At 48.8% G+C, this 19,304-nt stretch overlaps 1 protein-coding gene across 3 annotated transcripts in view; it reads left to right on the top strand.

Moving 5' to 3' along the window:
* GFOD1 (Gfo/Idh/MocA-like oxidoreductase domain containing 1) overlaps positions 1–19,304 on the top strand; it is a 100,979-nt gene that overhangs the window by 43,659 nt on the left and 38,016 nt on the right. Inside the window, exon 2 of one of the 3 annotated variants that reach the window (XM_070457056.1) lies at positions 11,496–11,714. The exons of the other annotated variants lie outside the window; for them this stretch is intronic. Coding sequence (XP_070313157.1) covers positions 11,558–11,714 — 157 coding nt within the window. The 5' untranslated portion in view covers positions 11,496–11,557. The remainder of the gene's footprint in view (positions 1–11,495; positions 11,715–19,304) is intronic. 3 annotated transcript variants of the gene reach the window in all.

Genomic DNA, 19,304 nt, shown 5'->3' with positions numbered 1-19,304 from the left:
ACTTGCTGCCTTTGGCGGAGGGCCCTGGGCACCCCGCTCGAGCTTACTTCCAGTCTTGTCAGGTGGGGAGTGGTCCCTCGCCCGGGCTCTGCTGTGCCCATCCCCCCGGGAATTTGGGGGCACTCTCCTGCCTGCTCTGGCTCTCTCTGTGACCTGCCTCCTTGCGTGCCTGCAGGACATGAGCTGGATGCTCATTCAGCATCGGCGGGGGGAGGGGGGTGCAGTATGCAGCTTCCCGTGCTCTAAAGGGGCAGACGATGCCCCCGCAACCCTTGGCTGCTTCAGGAGGCTGGAGGAGAGGTGGCAGTCATTTTCCTGGGAGCTGGCGGGTCTGTGTCTTGCCCCTAGTTGGAGCTTCCACGCCACCTGTCACGCAGAGGACACAGTAAGAGCTGGCAAGGAGGGACCTGGGGTCTCTGGGACCCTGAGCCCCATCTGTGGCCATTTCTGTGGCTTTCTGGTGCTCGTATCTCCTGTCTCGTAGAAGCAAGGCAGGCCGGGCCCGAGGCTTGCCTTGTATGCGGCCTTCTCGGTACGGAACCCTCACGTAGGAGGCAGGTGGGCGGAGAGGGCTGGGGGCCAGCCTCAGCCTGACTCAGCTGTCCCCATCATCAGAGGGCGCCCCTAAAACTTGGTGCCTGTGCCCACAGCTGTGTGAGCGCGGCGGCCCAGACCCTCTTCCTCTTTGCCAGGAAGATGTGGTGAACATGGAGGTCTTTTTATTTTAATTTCTAGAAGAGCCACATGGCAGGGGCCAGGGCAGGCATGCTCAGGTCGTGTGTGCTGGTCAGGAGGATGCATGGCATGGAGATCTGCAAGCTTTCAGACCCAAAGGAGGACTGCGGCCTAGTTTCTCTCTCGGAGCAACCCCACAGGCTCACAATCTTCAGATGGGTTTTTATCTATTTCATTTTTTCCCCAGATATTTTAAAATTGTGGTAAAATATGCATAATGTAGAAGTTACCGTCTTAACTGGTTTAAGGGTACTGTTCAGTGGTATTTGCTACATTCATAATGTTGTACAACCATTACCACCAACCATCTCCAGAACTCTTTCATCTTGTAAAACTAAAGCTCAGTTCCGTTCAGTTGCTCAGTTGTGTCTGACTCTTTGCGACCCCGTGGACCGCAGCACGCCAGGCTTCCCTGTCCATTGCCAGCTCCCACAGCTTTCTCAAATTCATGTCCATCGAGTTGGTGATGCCATCCAACCATCTCATCCTCTGTCATCCCCTTCTCTTCCTGCCCTCGATCTTTCCCAGCATCAGGATCTTTTCAAATGAGTCAGTTCTTCGCATCAGGTGGCCAAAGTATTGGAGTTTCAGCTTCAGCATCAATCCTTCCAATGAATATTCAGGACTGATTTCCTTTAGGATGGACTGGTTGTATCTCCTTGCAGTCCAAGGGACTCTGAAGAGTCTTCTCCAACACTACAGTTCAAAAGTATCAATTCAAAAAAAAAAAATTGAAAAAAAATTAAAAAAAAAAACAACAAAAAAACCAAAAGTATCAATTCTTTGGTGCTCAGTTTTCTTTATAGTCCAACTCTCACATCCATACATGACTACTAGAAAAACCATAGCCTTGACTAGACAGACCTTTGTTGGCCAAGTAATGTCTCTGTTTTTTAATATGCTGTCTAGGTATTAAACTAAAGCTCTGCCCCTGGTAAAAATAATAACTCTCCATTTCCCTCTCTCTCCAGCCCCTGGCAACTACCAGTCTACTTTTTCTCTGGTTTTGCCTACTTAAGCACCTCACATAAGTGGAGTTATATAACATTCGTGCTTTTGTGACAGACTTACTTCACTTAGCATGATGCCCTCCAGGTGCCTTTGTGAGGACAGCTCATGCTGTAGCATGTGTCAGAATTCCTTCTCTTTTTCAGGCTAACTAATATCTCAGTGTGTGTATGTGTGTATATCACATTATTTTTATCCATTCGCCTGTTAATGGGTATGTAGCTTGCTTGTACGTGTGAAGTCAGTCTGTACAAGTCACTTTAGTCGTGTCCGACTCTTTGCGACCCTACAGACCACAGCCCACCAGGCCCTGGGATTTTGCAGGCAAGAATACTGGAGTGGGTTGCCATTTCCTCCTCCTGAAGAGCAGCAGGTCGCTTGTACCTCTTGGCTATTGTGAATAATGCTGCGGTGAATGTCAGTGTGTGAATACCTCTTGAAGATCTGGCTCTCCATAATTTTGACTATATACCCAGAAGTGGGTTAGATGGGCTTTTGAGCCATTTTCTGCTCTTCTGAATCCCATCTTAGCTCAGGTCTGGTGGAACATGGGCCTTAGAGTCATGGCCAAGGGCCTGGCCCCTGGTACCCGACCGCCTGCATTTAAATCTTGGCTCTGTCTCTTATGAGTTTTGGGGCTTTTGGCAAGTGACTTAATCTTTCGAACCTCAGTTTTCCCATCTGTAAAATGGTGACAATGGTAGTATGTAACTCAGAGGGTAATGAAGAGGATTGAATGTGTTAATAAGCATCAAGTCCCAAGAATGCTGTTTGGCCTGTGGTAAGTTTTTTAAGTTTTAGAGCTGCTGATACTCTTGTTATCAATACTATAGTCTTCATATGGATGTACTCATAGGTAGTTCCCTGGATTGGATGGTTAACTCCAAAACACTTAAAACAGAAAAACTTTGTAAAACTTCAAAGTGATGCAGATATATAAAAGGAAGACATTTTTCTAATGCTCTCTGCATTAATCAGAGGTGATCCCAATTTCCCAGTGGCTCAGTGGTAAAGAATCCACCTGCAATGCAGGAGACCCAGATTTGATCCCTGGGCCGGGAAGATCCCCGACCTAAGAAATAGCAACCCGCTCCAGTATTCTTGCGTGGAAAAATCCCATGGACAGAGGAGCCTGGTGGGCTACAGTCCGTGGGGCTGCAAAAGAGTCAGGCATGACGTAGGGACTAAAAAAAGATCCCAATTTTTCTTTGTATTTCCTTCTGTACATTTTCAAGGCTGCTTTCAGCAGATGTGCTGTGCGGGGAATGGTGGCCCCGCAGACACCACTTTTTTGGGAGAATCACATTTGTCCCCATACATATGTTTCATCTTAGAGAATCTATATTAAAACCAGCATTAGATGTGGGGGAAATAACCAGTTAAAGCAAGCTGTATGTAAACTGGTTCCTTGGGCAAGATCTCCAGTCACACCCATTCGCCCAGTTCGGCCCTGCGAGCTGACTGTCCGGAACTGTCAAATCAGGGTACAGTCTTCCCACCAGAGCACCTCCTGTTTTCACCAAGAAGAAAATTCTTGCTAAGAACCCTTGGCCTCTGGTTCCCTGTAGCTTTCAGGAAAGGCTTTTGTTTAAAAAAAGGAACCAGCCCACTGGTATCTGGGTGAACACCTGCTTCCTATTGAGATGGAAATGATCTGAATCGAAAGGAAAGTGGCTTTTCTTTTCTCTTTCTGTGTTCGCATCCACCTGGAGCAGCACGTGACTTCCTTGTGAAAGGTCACGGTGTAGATCTGGATGCATCTGCTTTTTGGGGAGTGTCAGCTTCTGTGCAGGGGAGGCATTTAAACTCAGTTCTGAGCAAGTAGGAAAGTGAGAGGATGAAGGAGGGGTTTATTGGGTGGCTTCTGGGGTTGGAGCAGGGGAGGACAGGGGCACTCTGTGTTGTATCTTGGGGATACTGAGCATCACTTGCTAAACCTCAGCACCCTCCTCTGTGTTGGGGGCGGTCTCTCTGGTCCCTTCCAGCTATGCCATTCTCTGCTTTTACTCTTCAGGGCATCTCACCAGGTGGCATGAGTTCCATGGGCCTCTGGTTCCACCTGGAGTTTTCACAGCATCACAAACCATAAAGATGAACTTAATGTTCTTTTTTGTTGTCATTGGAACCTAAGGGTTGAATCGCAGCCTTAACTGCAGGAGGGCGTGATTAGCAAAAGTGGAGACTCTGTGCTTGTGTGTCTGTGTGCATGTGTGTCTATGCATTGTGTGTTCAGCTGTGTGCTTGTGTGTATGTTTGGGGGTGTGTGATTGGCATGTTGGTGAGTAGGTCTGTGTGTGTGCACATGCGTTCCTGAATGTATGTGCAGAGGCGATGGAGGAGGGTCCCAGCCAATCTCTAGTTTTCTGAAAGCCTATTGATTTGTGCTTTTCTTCCTTGGGCAAGAATACTGGAGTAGGTAGCCATTCCCTTCTCCAGGGGGATCTTCCCAACCCAGGCATTGAACCCAGATCTCCCACATTGCAGGCGGACTCTGTACCATCTGAACCACCAGGGAAGCCCATTTCTCCTCAAGGCAAGTATAGCTTATAATTTCAGATTTTGCCCCCTGGTATTTCCCAGAGGAGGAAACCTGTCATTGATTGTCTCACCGCGGGTTGCTATGTCTGTCTGATTGACAGCCCTGGAGAAAGGCTATACTTACCCAGCAGACCCTCTGGACTCTCACTGGAGACCCTCTGCAGACTGGAAGGGCTTCTGACCCAGTAACCTAAATAGTCCCACCTGTGACTTTTCTCTCAGTGAAGGCACAAATGTGTTAGATGCTAAAAATGCCGACTGAATTGTGGAATGATTTTTTTTTTTAATCTGCCTCTCAGAGGGAAGGCTAACAAAGACGGATAAGGCAGCAGCACAGGTAGAAGGAACAGAGCTTGTGGGTGGACAGCCTTTTGTGCACCTGTCAAATACAGGGCTGGGGGAGGTAGGAGGAGATAGATGGGGTGTTTCTGAAAACACAGGTGCATAGACTGTCTCCTGCTGAAGGGTAATTGTCTAGTTTTCTTTTCCTTGGATTTTCTTAGGCCTGTGACTGCACCAATATGGGGAGGGAAAATAAAACTTAAAGTATCCATCCTACAGTGTACCACACTTTATTTACTCACAATAAGATGTTATACAGATTCCTTATGGAGCACTTCCTGTGTGCCAGGCACTTGGCTAAGAATTTTTGTCTTTATGATTATTGAAAAGTGCCCAGGCATGTACTCGCTTCAGCAGCACATATACGAAAAATGCCCAGGCTCGAGTCTGAGCCGTCTGTCTGTTTCCCTCCACGCCAAGCCTTCTCCTGGGTGGGAACTTAAGAAAACTCCCCACAAAACCAGGAACCACCTGCCAGAGCTCTGTAACTATACAGTCCGGCCCAGAAACACACAATAGACAATCGTCGGGAAGCATTTTGAATGCCCCATTTAGCTTCAGCACCTGTTGGGCTTCCTCCTAAGGCTCTGCATTATTGATGAGCTTAGTAGAAAGGGCTGAGAAACAGTTCCCGGTGTTCAGGAAGATACTGTAGAACAGGGCTCAGGAGACCTTGCTGTTCCTTCCAGCTCTGCCAGATGTGTGCCTTTCGAGCACCATCCTTGCCGAGTCTGCTCCTTCATCCTGAATAGGAGTCCTGGACAGCTTGATTTCTAAGATACCTTTCGGCCTTAACATCTTACGATTCCAAGGAAGCATTGAATAAGAAACAAGAAGCAGTGGCGACTGATGAAACCAGTACTGTGGGCTTTAGGAGAGGGAGTCCTTCAAGTGCTAGTGTGGCTTTGAATTTAGGCAGACTTCTCTGTGCCACTTTTTAGGGCACCCACATTAATAATTTTCAAGATGTCAGGGGCTGCCTGACTTGGCTTATTCTGTTAAAGGAAGGATGAGCAAACTGAAGACAGGATTAAAAAATAAAATAAAATTTCTTCGGTGCTAGGGGAATCATCCACATGGCTGCCGATTCCACAGAAAGAGCTAATTTGATCAACTTTGTGTCAATCAGACGCTGTGTCTGGGTTGGACTTCTGCATCTCAGAAGAGAAATTAATGAGACAGAGACAATTACCTACCCAAGAAATGACAGTTTCCTGCAGTTCCAGCCTTCTTTTTTTTTTTTTTTTTCTGTCCATTTCCCTGTTTTTTCTTATTTATAGTCTTGCTTGTCTCCTGCAGTGGCTTTGGTGTAGATTTTAGAGTAGGTGAGTGGCTGGCTTCTAAAAATGACAGCCTTAGTCTAAGTCACCCTTAGTTCTGATCTTCAGCCAGATCAGGTAAGCCTGATTGATGCCTTTCTCTCTCCTTGCCTGCAAGTCAGACCCTCCTCCCAGGCTTGAGAGGATGGGGGACCCAAGGCATTTGTAGAAAGCCCCTTTCTCCTCTCCCCCCTTTTTTCATTTCCTCCTTGTGCTTGCTGCGTATTGTTGTGAAATTCACCTGTACATTGACAAATGTGGTCCACCTCTTCCCAAATGCATCCTTACTAAAATGAGTGTGTGTGCTCTCCACTGAGGATAGATTATACTCTTTCAACTTAATCATCTCCCAGCAGGCTCCCAGACCAGACATGTGTTATTGTTTCAACAATGATGTGGTGACGGATGGCATTATTCAAGCTGTGCTGGAAAGAACTCCATGTCCCAGGATTTCTTTACCTGCTGCATTTATGAGAAGCTGTCCCAGGGCTGATGGCTTTGGTTTTGAGCTGACCTTGTCCCGGGTCTTTGATGGGCTGGTTGACACCATAAGAACCTTCCAGGCTGAGTAACGCCGTCTGTACCAGTGGCATCGCTGCCTTGGTAACAGCACCCTCTAGATTTGTCTCCTGGCTTTGTTCTTGGTTGTTGTTGTTGATCAGTCATTAAATCTTAAATCATGTCCAACTCTTTGCGACCCTATGAACTGCAACACGCCAGGCTCCCCTGACCTTCACTATCTCCCAGAGTTTGCTCAAATTCACGTCCACTGAGTCAGTGATGCCGTCTAACCCTCTCCTCTGCTGCCCCCTTCTTCTTTTGCCTTCGGTCTTTCCCAGCATCAGGGCCTTTTCCAATGAACTGGCTTTCTTCATCAGTTGACCAAAGTATTGGAGCTTCGGCATCAGTCCTTCCAATGAATATTCAGGGGTTGATTTCCTTTAGAACTGATTGGTTTGATCTCCTTGCAGCCCAAGGGACTCTCAAGAGTCTTCTCTAGCACTACAATTCCAAAGCATCAATTCTTTGGTGCTCAGCCTGCTTTCTGCTCCAACTCTCACATCCAGTACATGACTGTTGGAAAAACCATAGCTTTGACTATGTGGACCTTGGTCAGACTTGCTCTTGGAGCTGCCTTAAATCAGTTGGACTACTGGGCAGTTGTCAGGTTGTTTGGAAACTATTTCTCGTCTCAGCCACTGGCAGTAGGAAAGCATGGGGTCCTAGAGTATGCTCGAGTGCAGGGTAACCTAGCACATGCTTCTTATTGAACACATGGTCCTTCAAAGTGTCACGCTCATAGTTGGTACTTTATAAATAAGTTGGCTGATTGAGTTAATGTTGTCCTTTGGTTAAATGACAGTCGTGGAGATGATAGTTATGATCATGTAGCTAGTTGGAGAACTACTGCAACGGCCGTGTCTGAGCTGGTTTCTCCCCTGGGCCCCATTCATTCTCCCAGCAAAGCCGAACCGCTCTTGACTCTCATGTACATCTCCAGTCTGTCCACCTTTCTCTCCCCTCGTACCCACATTGCCGTGTTGCTTACATAGTGCACGTAAAGCTCTTACTGCAAAGCCTGGCACATGTGGAGTATTCAATAATGGATAGATAGAAATGTTTGCTGTGAATAATTGAAGAAAATATAATACAGCTATTAAAACCTTTCAGGGCCTTCCCACCACCCTTCGGATCAGAATCAAACCTCCTTCTGTGGCCGACAGCTCTATCTGCTGCCCTCTCTCCCCCCTTCACTTAGGGACACTTTCCTCTGTGATGACTTACTGGTCAGATTGACCTTCTGTCATGTTTTGGACCCGCCACGCTTCCACACACCCCAGGACCATCCTGTGTGCTGTCCCTCCTCTCTCACTTTTTCTCATCCTTAAGATTTTAGCTTAAATGTCATTTCAGTGAGGGCTTCTCTGGTCTCGCCATTGACAATATGTCCCCTCTCATTATTTTCTGTCACAAACTGTGATTACTTCCCAGACCTTCCATGACCTGAAATGCTATCTCTCTCTGTTTACTTGCTTCTCCACTGACTCCCCAACTAGACCCTAAGTTCCAGAAGGAATGACGGGACCATGTGTGCCTGGCACATGGTTGATGCTCGAAACACAGTCAATGTTTGTTGAATGAATGAATGGATAGAAAACTGACCATTGATCCTAATAAACGTACAGATAACGATGCTAACGATGGGGTAGGTATGTGGCCTTCATGTACCAAACGCTAAACTGCATGCTTCGCATTCATCATCTCATTTAGCCCTTTCCATGGTCCAAAACAGATCTTTGCCTGCTGGGGAAGTGAGCCATGTAATCAGTCAACTTGCCCAGATATTGAAGCCAAACCGCACAGGTTCTTGTCTGTTACTTAAAGCCACATCCTCCCCACTCCACTGTGGTCCCAGACATGGACAGATGCCCCACCTCGAGGGAAAATGAGGATGGGGAGGTGTCCCAGGTCTGCAGCCACCTGCGGGGCTGGACCACCCCTGGTGGCATCCAGGTGCTGAGAGCTTTGTGTTGTGTTCTGAGCTTGGGTGGCCAAGACAAGGTGGGTGGAGGGGATGGGCTGACTCAACCATGCTGCCTTCATGTCCGTCGAGAGAATGCCCTCCCATGGACGGGATGTCAGGGATGAAGGGTCTCAGTGGGTGGAAGGGCAGGGCGGACAGGCTGCAAAGAAAGGTCACGTTGCCCGTGAGCAGGCATGTGCTAGAGCGATCTTGTGAGGAGACATGTGTGTTTAAGGTCTGGGAAGAGTGGAAGAGGGGCAGGGGATCAACTCTTCAGAGGACATGAGAAAGGGAGGGTGTCTGGGTCCAGCCTCTGAGGCGTATTTTAAGTGTCCTTCCCAAGAAGGGCCACATGCTGGGGAGCAACCTGAATCCAGGCCGTGAAGAGCGAGTCCTTGTAGTAGACAGGTGGGCTCCTTCCCTGCCGCTGGGTTCCTGGGACATCATCCTGGTGCCCAGCTCCTTCAAGGCCGAGTCAGTTCCCTGCTGGGACACTGCAGCTGCTGGCCACCCGCGGCACAGCAGGTGGCCTTCTGCTCCCAGCCACGCGAGCTGGGGTGACAGTGGCCGGCCCTCTGAGTTGCAGCCTTTTCTGATGAACACCATATTCATGGCAGGCTAGGGCCTCTCCCTCTCTTGCCTTTTTTTAAAAAAAATTGGAATGTAGTTAATTTACAATATTACATTAGTTTTGGGTGTACAGCAAAGTGATTCAGTTATACGTGTATATGTATTTATTCTTTCCCACCGTAGGTTATTATAAGAGGCTGAATACAGTTCCCTGTGCTATTCAGTAGGTGCTTGTTTATTTGATACCTAGTGGTGTGTATCTGTTAATCCCAAGCTCCCAGTTTATCCCTCCCCGACTCCCTTTCCCCTCCGGTAACCCTGGTTTATCTTCTTGACTTGGTTTTCTATGTCTGTGGGTCTGTTTCTGTTGCGTAAATAACCTCCCTCCCTTGTCTTGTTTAAAATTAAAATCCCTTGCTCTTACTGAATCTGTCTCCTGCCTCAGTCTGAGTATCCAGATTGCTGGCATCAGCTGAGGGGCGCCCTTACAAGTCCAGGCCCGTGGTCTTGACACCTGACGTGTGTATCAGGCGCTTCCTGCGTGCCAGGCCCTTTCCACGACCACCAGTGACGTGGATGCTGTCTGTCCATCTCCACAGACAATGGGGGTTGTGGAGGCCCCGGGGATCCTGTGAGAAGGGCCTGAGGTCATGCACGGGGTGAGTGGCGATGCTGGGGTTTGCTGTCAGGCTCGCTCTCCCCGACACCGTGCTGGGTAGGGTGTCCAGGCAGAGACAGCCGTGACCACCCTGGGCTGCCAAACACCCTTCCCACCCCGTTTCAGAGCAGCAGCTCGGCTGGTCGGCCCGTCCAGTCTCTGCTGGCGAGCTGTGTTTAGCTGGGTGGATGGGCGGTGGGGCTGGCTGACTCGGGCGCTCTCCAAATTCTTAAGCACTGATGCCGGTGTCACGAGATCTGGGCCTCCGTCCCGTGTGACCGCACTGCCATCTCCAGTCATTCCCAAATATGCACATGCCTTCTCCCTGGCCACAGGGCAAGATGCTAGTGAACAGGGCTGCGCTTTGTCTTTCTCTGCTGGTCTGCCTAGAGCCCCTGGCATACCAGGGCGTGCTTAGAAACGGTTCAATGCCAGTTAGCCTGACCAGGGGACAGAGAAGCCTCCTCTTAGGTGGAAGCCTTCTACAGGTAGACGTAAGTTGCATTGGACTGGTATTAACAAGTCCAGTGGTATTAAAAAGTATTGGGACTGGTATTAACAAGTCCTTCTCTGTTTGTAGAACAATTGTGGTTTGCTTTGGCAACTGTTAAGCTGAGGAAAACATCACCTGTAGACCCCAGAATCTGATTTCTGGGATGTTTTGGGGACTGATCCATCTCATGCCTTTTCTTTTCTTTTTTTTTAATTTTTAAAAAATGCTTACTTGGCTGTGCTGGGTAGTAGTTGTGGCATGTAAGATCTCGTTTCCTGACCAGGGATTGAACCCTGGCCCCCTGCATTGGGAACATGGAGTCTTAGCCACTGGACCACCAAGGAAGTCCCTCTTATACCTTTCCTACTGGCCTCTTTGCAGTGAGCATCTTTGTGCTGCATAACTCCCAAAGGCACTTCTCAGTAATGTGTTCCAAAGACAGAGCCAAACTGAACTCTGAGATTGAGCCTGGTTTGCTCAGAGGAGTCTTGGGGGCTGATCCACCAGGTCGTTTGCTTCTGCAGTGGGTTGGTTCACCCACTTGCTTGTTTGAGGGGAGCGCAGGCTGTCAGACGGGCTGGGCGGTGGGAGCTGGTGTGGCCTTGGTGGGAGGGAACAGTTAGTTGCACGCTTCAGAGCGGTGTTTTCCTTCCCACCCCCAGTTTGGCCAAAGAATGCTCAGACATTCTTTTCAGGTCGCCTCACCCTTGGCTTACTTTGGATGATGAGAGTAAAGAGCTGAATTCCAGCCATGTGGGAGCTCCCAGCGCTTCTGGACTCAATGCCTCCGTGGGTACCTTCCATTAGAAGAGATTTTGATAGTTATTCTTGGACCAGACCTCTTCTTTTGGTTATCCTTGGCTGACGAATGCATGCTTGTTACTCTTCATCGTCCTGGCCGACGCTGGCTGGGCTTGTGTACCTTGGTGGCGGGAAAGAGTGGAGACCATTGACAGCTAAACAGTCCCCAGCAAGCGGTGACCTAGGCCCCCGCCGCCTGTCCCAGGAGGATTTGTGAGCCTGAAAGTTTACCCCTGTTCCCTTCTCCAGCTGCCCAAGGGAGTGTGAAAGGGTCAGGGCACCGTGGGCAAATGCTCCACCAAACCAGTGGCCGGAAACCTGCGAGAGAGAGAGAGCGTGCCAGGAAACAGCAGAACATAGTCTTGGGGGGCGGAGTTTTGGGGGACGTGATGGCCAAGGCTAACGTGATGACGGCCTGGGGTGGGGGCCCATCAGCCTGGGTGCATTCTGTGCTCTAGTACAACTTCTTGCCCAGTTCAGATTTCCCTGGGCCTCTTGTGCATACAGTGGATGCCGCTGAGACTGCCTCGAGGACTGACCGGTGCTGAGCAAACAGCGTGCTTGTCGTCATGGCAACCGTGTCACATCCCTCAGATGCTGCACTCTCCGAGGCAGACAGGATCCCAAGGGCTTCTCAGATGCGGATTTGGTGGTGGCCTTGCTCGGAGGAGCCCTCTTCACCTCTTCTCTGTTGCAACTTTCATGCTTCAAAGGAAGGAGGCAGAGGTACTCACATGTTGCGGGGCTCTGGACTGTGTGGGCCTAGAAGGGGGGTAAGATGAGGGGAGTGGAAAGCAGACACGTTCTTGTTGATTGTGCATCCAAAGGCTGATTCTCTCATCCAAGGACTGGCACCACTGGGATAAGAGTAACAAGAGGTGGGGAGGGGGCGAATGTTAAAAATACCTTATATCTGATATCACCAATCAGATGCAATGCTGGTGAGTCCACATGGATCACACTGGCTGAACACCAGTTCTGCTAAAACAATAGTCAACCTTTGTGTGTCTTAGTTTGCCAGGGTTGCCATGACATATGGAGTTGCTTCAGCAACATTTATTTCCTCACGGTCTGGAGGCTATAAATCTGAGGTCAAGATGTTGGCACAGTTGGTTTCTTCTGAGGCCTCTGCCCTTGGCTTGTAGACAGCCACCTTCTCCCCGTGTCTTCATATGGACTTCCTTCTTTACACCTCTTTGTCCTAATCGCTTCATCTTTTAAGGACACCAGTCATACTGGGTTAGGCCCAACCTCATGACTGTTAACCTCTTGAAAGACCCTGTCTCCAAGTGCAGTCACATTCTGTGGTCCTGGGGGTGAGGACGTCCGCATCTGAATTTCCAGGGACACTGTTTGGCCCCTAACGTGCATTATGGGCTCAGTGATGTTAATGGTAGAAGTGGTCCTCGTGGTCCTTCCTGGGTCCTGGAACTGTGCTCAGCACTCCTTGAGGACCTTCTCCTCTAATCCCTGCAGTAGCTCTAAGGTAGCTACGAGTATTCGCCCCATTTTACAGAGGAGAGAACAAGGACACGAAGAACTTGAGATCACGGCAGAGCCAGACCTGGGCATCCTGGTTCCAAAGTCTGTGTGCCGAGTGTCTCTGTGCAGGCTCAGAAACAAAGGCTTAGTCCAGCTCTCTGACCAGAGGCTGTCGGGGGAAGTCTCACTTGAATTTGTTGGGAGAAGAAAATACCGAGATGCTCTTTTACCTGCAAGCGAGGTTCCTCTCGCTTGGAGGCTAGGAGGACAGGCCTTTGTCTGTGGGGCCATCTGCCGACCTTTCTGTGCGACAGGAGGTCCCCAGGGGACCCTCTGTCCCTGCACCTGAGCAGAGGCCACCGAGGTAAGCAGGGGAGAGCCGAGAGCTGATGTGTCTCATCCTCAGCCCGCAGAGGACGAGGCGGCCGACGGCCAGAGGCTGGCCCGGAGCTGCTGTTTTCACAGCTGGCTTCTCTGGTCCCAGCTGTCCCTTTGTCTGGAACCTTCCATCTGTTGCTCCTTGTTCCTCTGGCAGGGCTGGGCGGCAAGGCCAGCGGCAGAGACGGCTACCCGTGAGCTTGGCTGTTGGGAGAGCCCTAGCTCTGCCTGGTGAGAGCCTGAGCTGTAAGATACGAGGCCCTGGTTACTTTGAAAGCATTTCCGCCGTCATCTTCAAGTCAAGGTGTTTCGAATAAAGATGGGTGCTTAGTTGTCCAGACAGAGGGTGAGGGGTGGGGTCGGGGGGTAAGTAGTGTCAGGGCAGCCAGACGTGTCTTTTCTTCCCACCCTCCTCTTCTTCCTTCGTTCTTTCTCTCCTTTTTCATCCAGACTGGTCAGATCTCCGTCAGTCTCTCCCAGGAGCCCCCTGACATGAATCCTGAGCTTTCACACTGTTCCCCACTTTCCTCCTGCCAGCCTCCTTGGTGACCAGCGCCCTCCTCTCCACCTTCCTTGTTACTGTCTGAATTTACCAGCACTGCCTACATGATCCCTTCTTCAGAGGTCAGCTAATCCACCCAAATGCAGGGTGAATGAACCACCTTGGGTGTTAGAGCCTAGCCCTGGGCAACTGAATCCAGAGCACATCTCCCTTATCTTGACCGAAGGGATGTCTCCAGAATGTCAGGGAAAAGAGTTCAGACCTCTTAGGCCCTGGGATTTTATTTCCCTGAGTTACCTGCCATTCTGAAGAAGCCCCTGATGGCTTAGTGGGTAAAGGATCCTCCTGCCAATGCAGGAGACACAGTTTTGATCCCTGGGTCAGAAAGATCCCAACTCACTCCAGCATTGTTGCGTGGAGAATCCCTTGGATAGAGGATCCTGGCAGACTGTAGTCCAAAGGGTCACAAAGAGTCGGACATGACTGAGTGACTAACCACACACCTGCCTTTCTGACATCATTTGCCTCAGCTGGCCTTGGATGCCCATGCTGCCTTCAGAATCCTGCCAGGCTCAAAACGTGAATCTTTTAAGGAACTCAGCAGATTCTGTTTCATTTCAGTTTCTTGTCTGTCGAGTTCCAGTATTAGAATCCTCTTTACTAAAGCTGCTGGATGGTAAACTCACTCTTAAGCTATTTCTTACTGTAAATCTACCCCTCTTCCTACATAAAAATACTACTGGATAGTAACTTAGTGATGGGTGTTTGATGGGACTCAGTTTCATTTTCCTCTTCGGGTTTTTCTGGGTTGTTGACAAAAACAAATTCATAAATATGTGTCATTGCTCCAAAAGGCTTTAGAAAAGCCCCTGATGCTGGGAAAGATTGAAGGCAGAAGGCAATAAAGTCATCCCCACATAAGTGAACATTTCAGTAAGCAAATGTCTCAGCCCAGCCAAGGCAGACACTAAAGACGCTGAAGGTGAAGAGCTCAAGGTCTGTGCTGGCCTCATACTGTCTACGGTTGATGAAATCTTTCATTTGCTTGTGGCAGGATTTCATTCTGACCCACTGTCCTACTTTCCTTCAGGTCCTAAGTTACTCACCTAAGCTCCTTCTCGTGGCCGCCTTCTCTTTTCTCCCTGCCAAGTTCACATGGGCAGACTCTCACGGGCAAATATAAACCTTTACTGGAAGAAAAAGTACCAGTAGACAAAATACCGTCTCGTCACAGTTAACAGTGGTTTTCTTTTTTTTTTTTTTTTCCTGTAAGCGAAATGTGCCCCTTATCAAACTTCTGCTTCAAACCAGAGGGAGAAATCAGAGGAAGCTGGCCTCACTGCCTGAGATAAGGTGCTTGCTATGTTGTGCAGAAAATGTAATTAGGCACAAGCAGATGATGGGCCCTGCCTGCCTCCAGCCCGAGGAGGAGAGGCAGTTAACCTCCGACTGCCTAGCTGGGGCCCAAGGTCATGTTCAATTGTGTTCTGACCCGGCAGCTATTTCCTCAGCTGGAGAGCAAAATTGTCAGTTCACAAACATTGTCTACCTGGAGACAAACGCTCCTGAGGGGTGCTTGGCGGCTCTCCCTTCTGTGGTGTCGGGTAGCGAAGGGCACGCTTCTCGCATACCTTTGCCGGATCACAGTTTATCTGGGAGCAAAGCCAAGCACTCCATCCTTTGGGAGCTGACCCAAGAAGAGCGCTTCTGTGAACTTCTGCTCTCTGGTTGGGCAATCTTGGAGAGTCGGTTGGGAGGGTATGAGGAGGGAGGGAGTTGAGTCAGAGTCACCCTATCTATTTCATCACCAGCCACGTTAGACAAAGGGTTTGTGTCCGCAGTTCTCTCCTGGTGCAGCTCAATGACTCAGGAAAAGCCATCTGACTAAATCCTGTTGCAATAGCTTATCCCCTGAACCCCGTTGGTTTCATCTTTATTTTCCTCCAAATGTCCCTCCAGTTTTCCTTTCACTACATAGAGCCTCATGGCCACACTGAAGGTATTTATACAAAACCCAACCTCTGCTTTGAGAAGGTTTTGATGCTAAGATAAGCCATCTGAACTTGGCCATCTTGGACAGTATTCTCAGCCATTGCAACAGGGTGTTGCAAAGACACTCCAGAGAGGAGACAAACACCTTTGTTTTTAATATGATCCTTTATTCAGGTGTTTAAGTCAGTCTGGCCAAGAAGTGCTGCTCTGTGTCCAGCCTAGAGTAAGCAGCATATAGAGGGAGGTGGAGACAAAAGTAAGTGAGGGAAAATGATGTATCTCTGCATCCCAGGAGCCTGTAATCTTGTCAGGGATGTGGGATTCTGCAGCAGTAAGAGAGGTAGGAAGAGCCAGAGGCTGGCTTCTCAGAATGAGAGCCAAATAGTGGCTGTTTGAGGGTTCTCTGGAGAATCAGAACTGATTGGAGATAGATTTATATCTGTGTCTATATCTGTCTATATCTCATAGCATGGTGTAATTAGACAACACCTTGTCTGTTTCCCCATTGACCATTGACAGGATCACTTATTACACACCACTTTGATCTCCAACTCCTGGAGATAAATGCTCTGTCTCAGCCCATGGGTCTCAGCAAATGTTACAGGTGTAGCACAGACCCTTGGTTATCCCTCCCCTCCCCCAAGTCAGTTCTCTCCTTCTTCTCTAGTCACAGGACCATAAACTTTCACCTGGACCCATGGTTGCCAAGAGTTAAAAAAGAGATGGCTCACAGGAGATTAGGTCACACAGGTACAGAGGCTGAGTCCCAAAGCTGCAGTCAGTAAGCTGGAGACCCGGCCGAGCCGATGATGTAGTTCCAGTCCAAGTCCAGTGTAAGTTCTACTCTGAAAGCCAACAGGCTTGAGACTCAAGAAGAGCTGATATTTGAGTCCAAAGGCAGGGAAAAACTGAGGTCTCAGCTCAGAGAGTCAGGCAGGAGGAGGTCCTTCTTACTCAGCTTTCAGACTGAGGTCTTCAGCTCATTAGGTGAGGCCCACCCACATTGGGGAGGACAATCTACTTTGCCTAGTCTACCAGTTCAGAGAATCTCATCCAGAAACATCCTCTCAGATATCCCAGAATAAAGTTTGACCTCATGTGTGGGCGCCCTGTGGCCCAGTCAGATTGACACACGAAATAACCATTACAGTGGGGTTCTCTGTTTTAGGGGTATTGTCCTTTCTTTCCTTCAACAAACCTAAGCATGTAATTTTAGCTACCATAACCCAGTTCCAAAATAACAGTTTGTTCTTCACAGCAGCCCCTCTGAAAGAGGTCTGATATTCCACTCTGTCTAGGATCCAGGAGCCTCTGTCTTGTTGCGCCATCATCCCTGGGGAGTTTTCCTTGGCTTTGTGGCCCAAGATGGCCTCACCTCTGTCAGTATTCACACAGGTGGGGGGGGGGGGTGGAGAATTCACCATGGGAAATTTACACTTTACTTCTACTCATATCCTATTGGCTGGAACTTAGTCACATGGCCAAATTCCAATTTACTGCAAGGGATACTGGGAAACAGTTTTTATTCTTGGCAACAGAGGAGCGTGGCAGGCTACAGTCCATGGGGTCACAAAGAGTTGGACGTGACTAAGCACTGCACACAGGCTTTGCTGAGGCCCCTGCTTGGGGCTGGAGATAGAGGGGTGTGTAAGATACAGTCCTGCCAGTGGTCAGTGGGGAGATAGAGCATGTTGGGTAATAAGTCCTACCACAGGGGTAAACCCAGGCAACCCAGCTAGAACACAGAAGTCGAAGAATACTTCTCAGTGAGCCACTACATGTCGTTCATTTTCAAGGGCAATTGTGTTAGGTCCAATGGGTTGAGAGTCCATTTTCTTAACCCCAATTTCAGATGGATGTGTATTTTTCCCTTCTTTGCCAGTCAGAAGTCTGAATTCAGAAGGTGAGGTTCAGATCTTGGCACTTCATGTCAAATAAGGGGATCAGAAATATTCCTGGAAGTGTGAATCAAAGAGAAGTAGGATTCCTTCCCTTTTCCATCTGTCTCTGTCTCCTTGCTGCCTCCCCCAACCCCCCTCATTGGTTTAGTCTGGGATGAGGGAGTTCTGCAGTCCCAGCAGGAATGCGGGGGTCCGCTCAGTGCATGGGGGGCTCCTGCTGGCTTTGTGCAAAATGCTTGTCAAGGGTTTCAAGGTGGGGGCTGGGGTAGGAGTGGTGGGAGTGAGAACTCTTACATAATGTGGTAAACAAACAGCAAGCAGACGTTTTGTTTTCCATTAGCCGGGGAGGCATTTTGTTTCCACTAGAAATGGGAGCAGACGTGAAAGCAATTAGTGTTAGTGGCTTTACCGTGATGTCCCTGGAGCCAGCGAAATCCTGAGGCCAGATGTCTGTACTTTCCTGATTCCTTGTTCAGAGAACATTCGTGAGTTATTTCCACCCCTGTCCAGCCCACCTCCTGCCAAAAAGACCCAAAATATCACAGTTGGGAGAACAGAATATTCCTTGAGGAGCAGAGACAGAAGGCCTGTTTTTGGAGCTGGAGAAGGTGCCTCAGAAACTGGGGAGGAGGGGTCAGGATCAGTAGGAAGATCCTCACCCCCCGGGAGTTCAGGCCACTGCTGAGTGGGGCCCCCGAGCTTGAGGAGGAGATGAATAATAGGAGTGGTGATCGCTCAGCCCCACCTACTCTTCTTTGCTTTTCTTTCTACCCTGTCCTGTCCCACCCCCGACATGCATGGAGTTGTTTGTTTAGTCGCTAAGTCGTGTCTGACTCTTCAGTGACCCCCTGGACTGTAGCCCACCAGGCTCCTCTGTCCATGGGATTTCCCAGGCAAGAATACTGGAGTGGGTTGCCATTTCCTTCTCCAGGGGATCTTCCCAACCCAGGGATTGAACCCTGAATTAGCAGGTGGATTTTTTTTTTTTTACCACTAGGTCACCTGGGAAGCCGATTCATGGAGTAGGGAGGATGGAAGTAGAAACCATAGCAGAAAAGGAAGCTCTGAATATCCTCTCTTCCCCTGTGCACTGGAATCATATGATCTCAGTTTTACTCCATCTCAAACTTCAACATGATCCTTGTCACCACCGTGACCACCAAAGCCCCAGAATCTGCCACTTAAATAGTTTCTAATGTCGATGTTCTTTTCCTATATAACCCCACTTCTTCCTTTAAGGTCTCACAGTGCATGGCCTGTGATTGGTTTTCTGTATCTGTGCCATCCAATTTGCAAGCCACTGACCATGTGTGGCTGCTGAGCACTTGAAATGAAACCATTCCAAATGAAGATGTACTATAAATGTAAAATACACACTGGATTCCAGGCACTTCATTTGAAAGAAGAATATAGAGCATGTTTCTTTTTAACTTTTTTCATGAGACTATTAGAAAATTTAAAATTCCACAAGTGGCTTGCACTTATAACTTCTGTGATACTTCCATTGGGACAGGGCTGTTCTGTGTTATCTTTTAAAATATTTTAGAAACGTATTTTTAAAGTTATTGAAAGTATTAAAAAGAACTTTAAAGTCTTCCAAAACTTTAAAAGTCTTTAAAAAAAATAAAAGAGGAGGCTCTCCAGACATTTGTAAGAAGAAAGTTGGACAGTCAACAAAAATTTCTCTGCATTTGAGATAGAGTGTAGAAACTTAATCACCTTGAAGGACCAGACAGTGATGTAAACAAATGAGATATGCCTGAGGTTATGCAATAAAGGAGGGCTTCCCAGTGTCACGGTGGTAAAGAATCTGCCTGCCAGTGCAGAGACGCAAGAGATGTGGGTTCAATCCCTGGGTCGGGAATATTCCCTGGAGAGGAAATGGCAACCCACTCCAGTATTCTTGCCTGGGAAATCCCATGGAAGAGGAGCCTGGTGGGCTACAGTCCATGGGGTTGCAAAGAGCCAGACACAGCTGAGCATGCACACACATAGACATTAAGGAATGGTGGGGCTTGCGGTTCACTGGGATGAGGTACCTCATGTTAAAGCATCCAGATT

Source organism: Odocoileus virginianus, chromosome 27 (assembly GCF_023699985.2).
Source record: "Odocoileus virginianus isolate 20LAN1187 ecotype Illinois chromosome 27, Ovbor_1.2, whole genome shotgun sequence".
Lineage (NCBI taxonomy): Eukaryota > Metazoa > Chordata > Mammalia > Artiodactyla > Cervidae > Odocoileus > Odocoileus virginianus.
The sequence above is the reverse complement of the archived record's forward strand: the minus strand, read 5'-3'. Positions and strand labels throughout refer to the sequence as shown.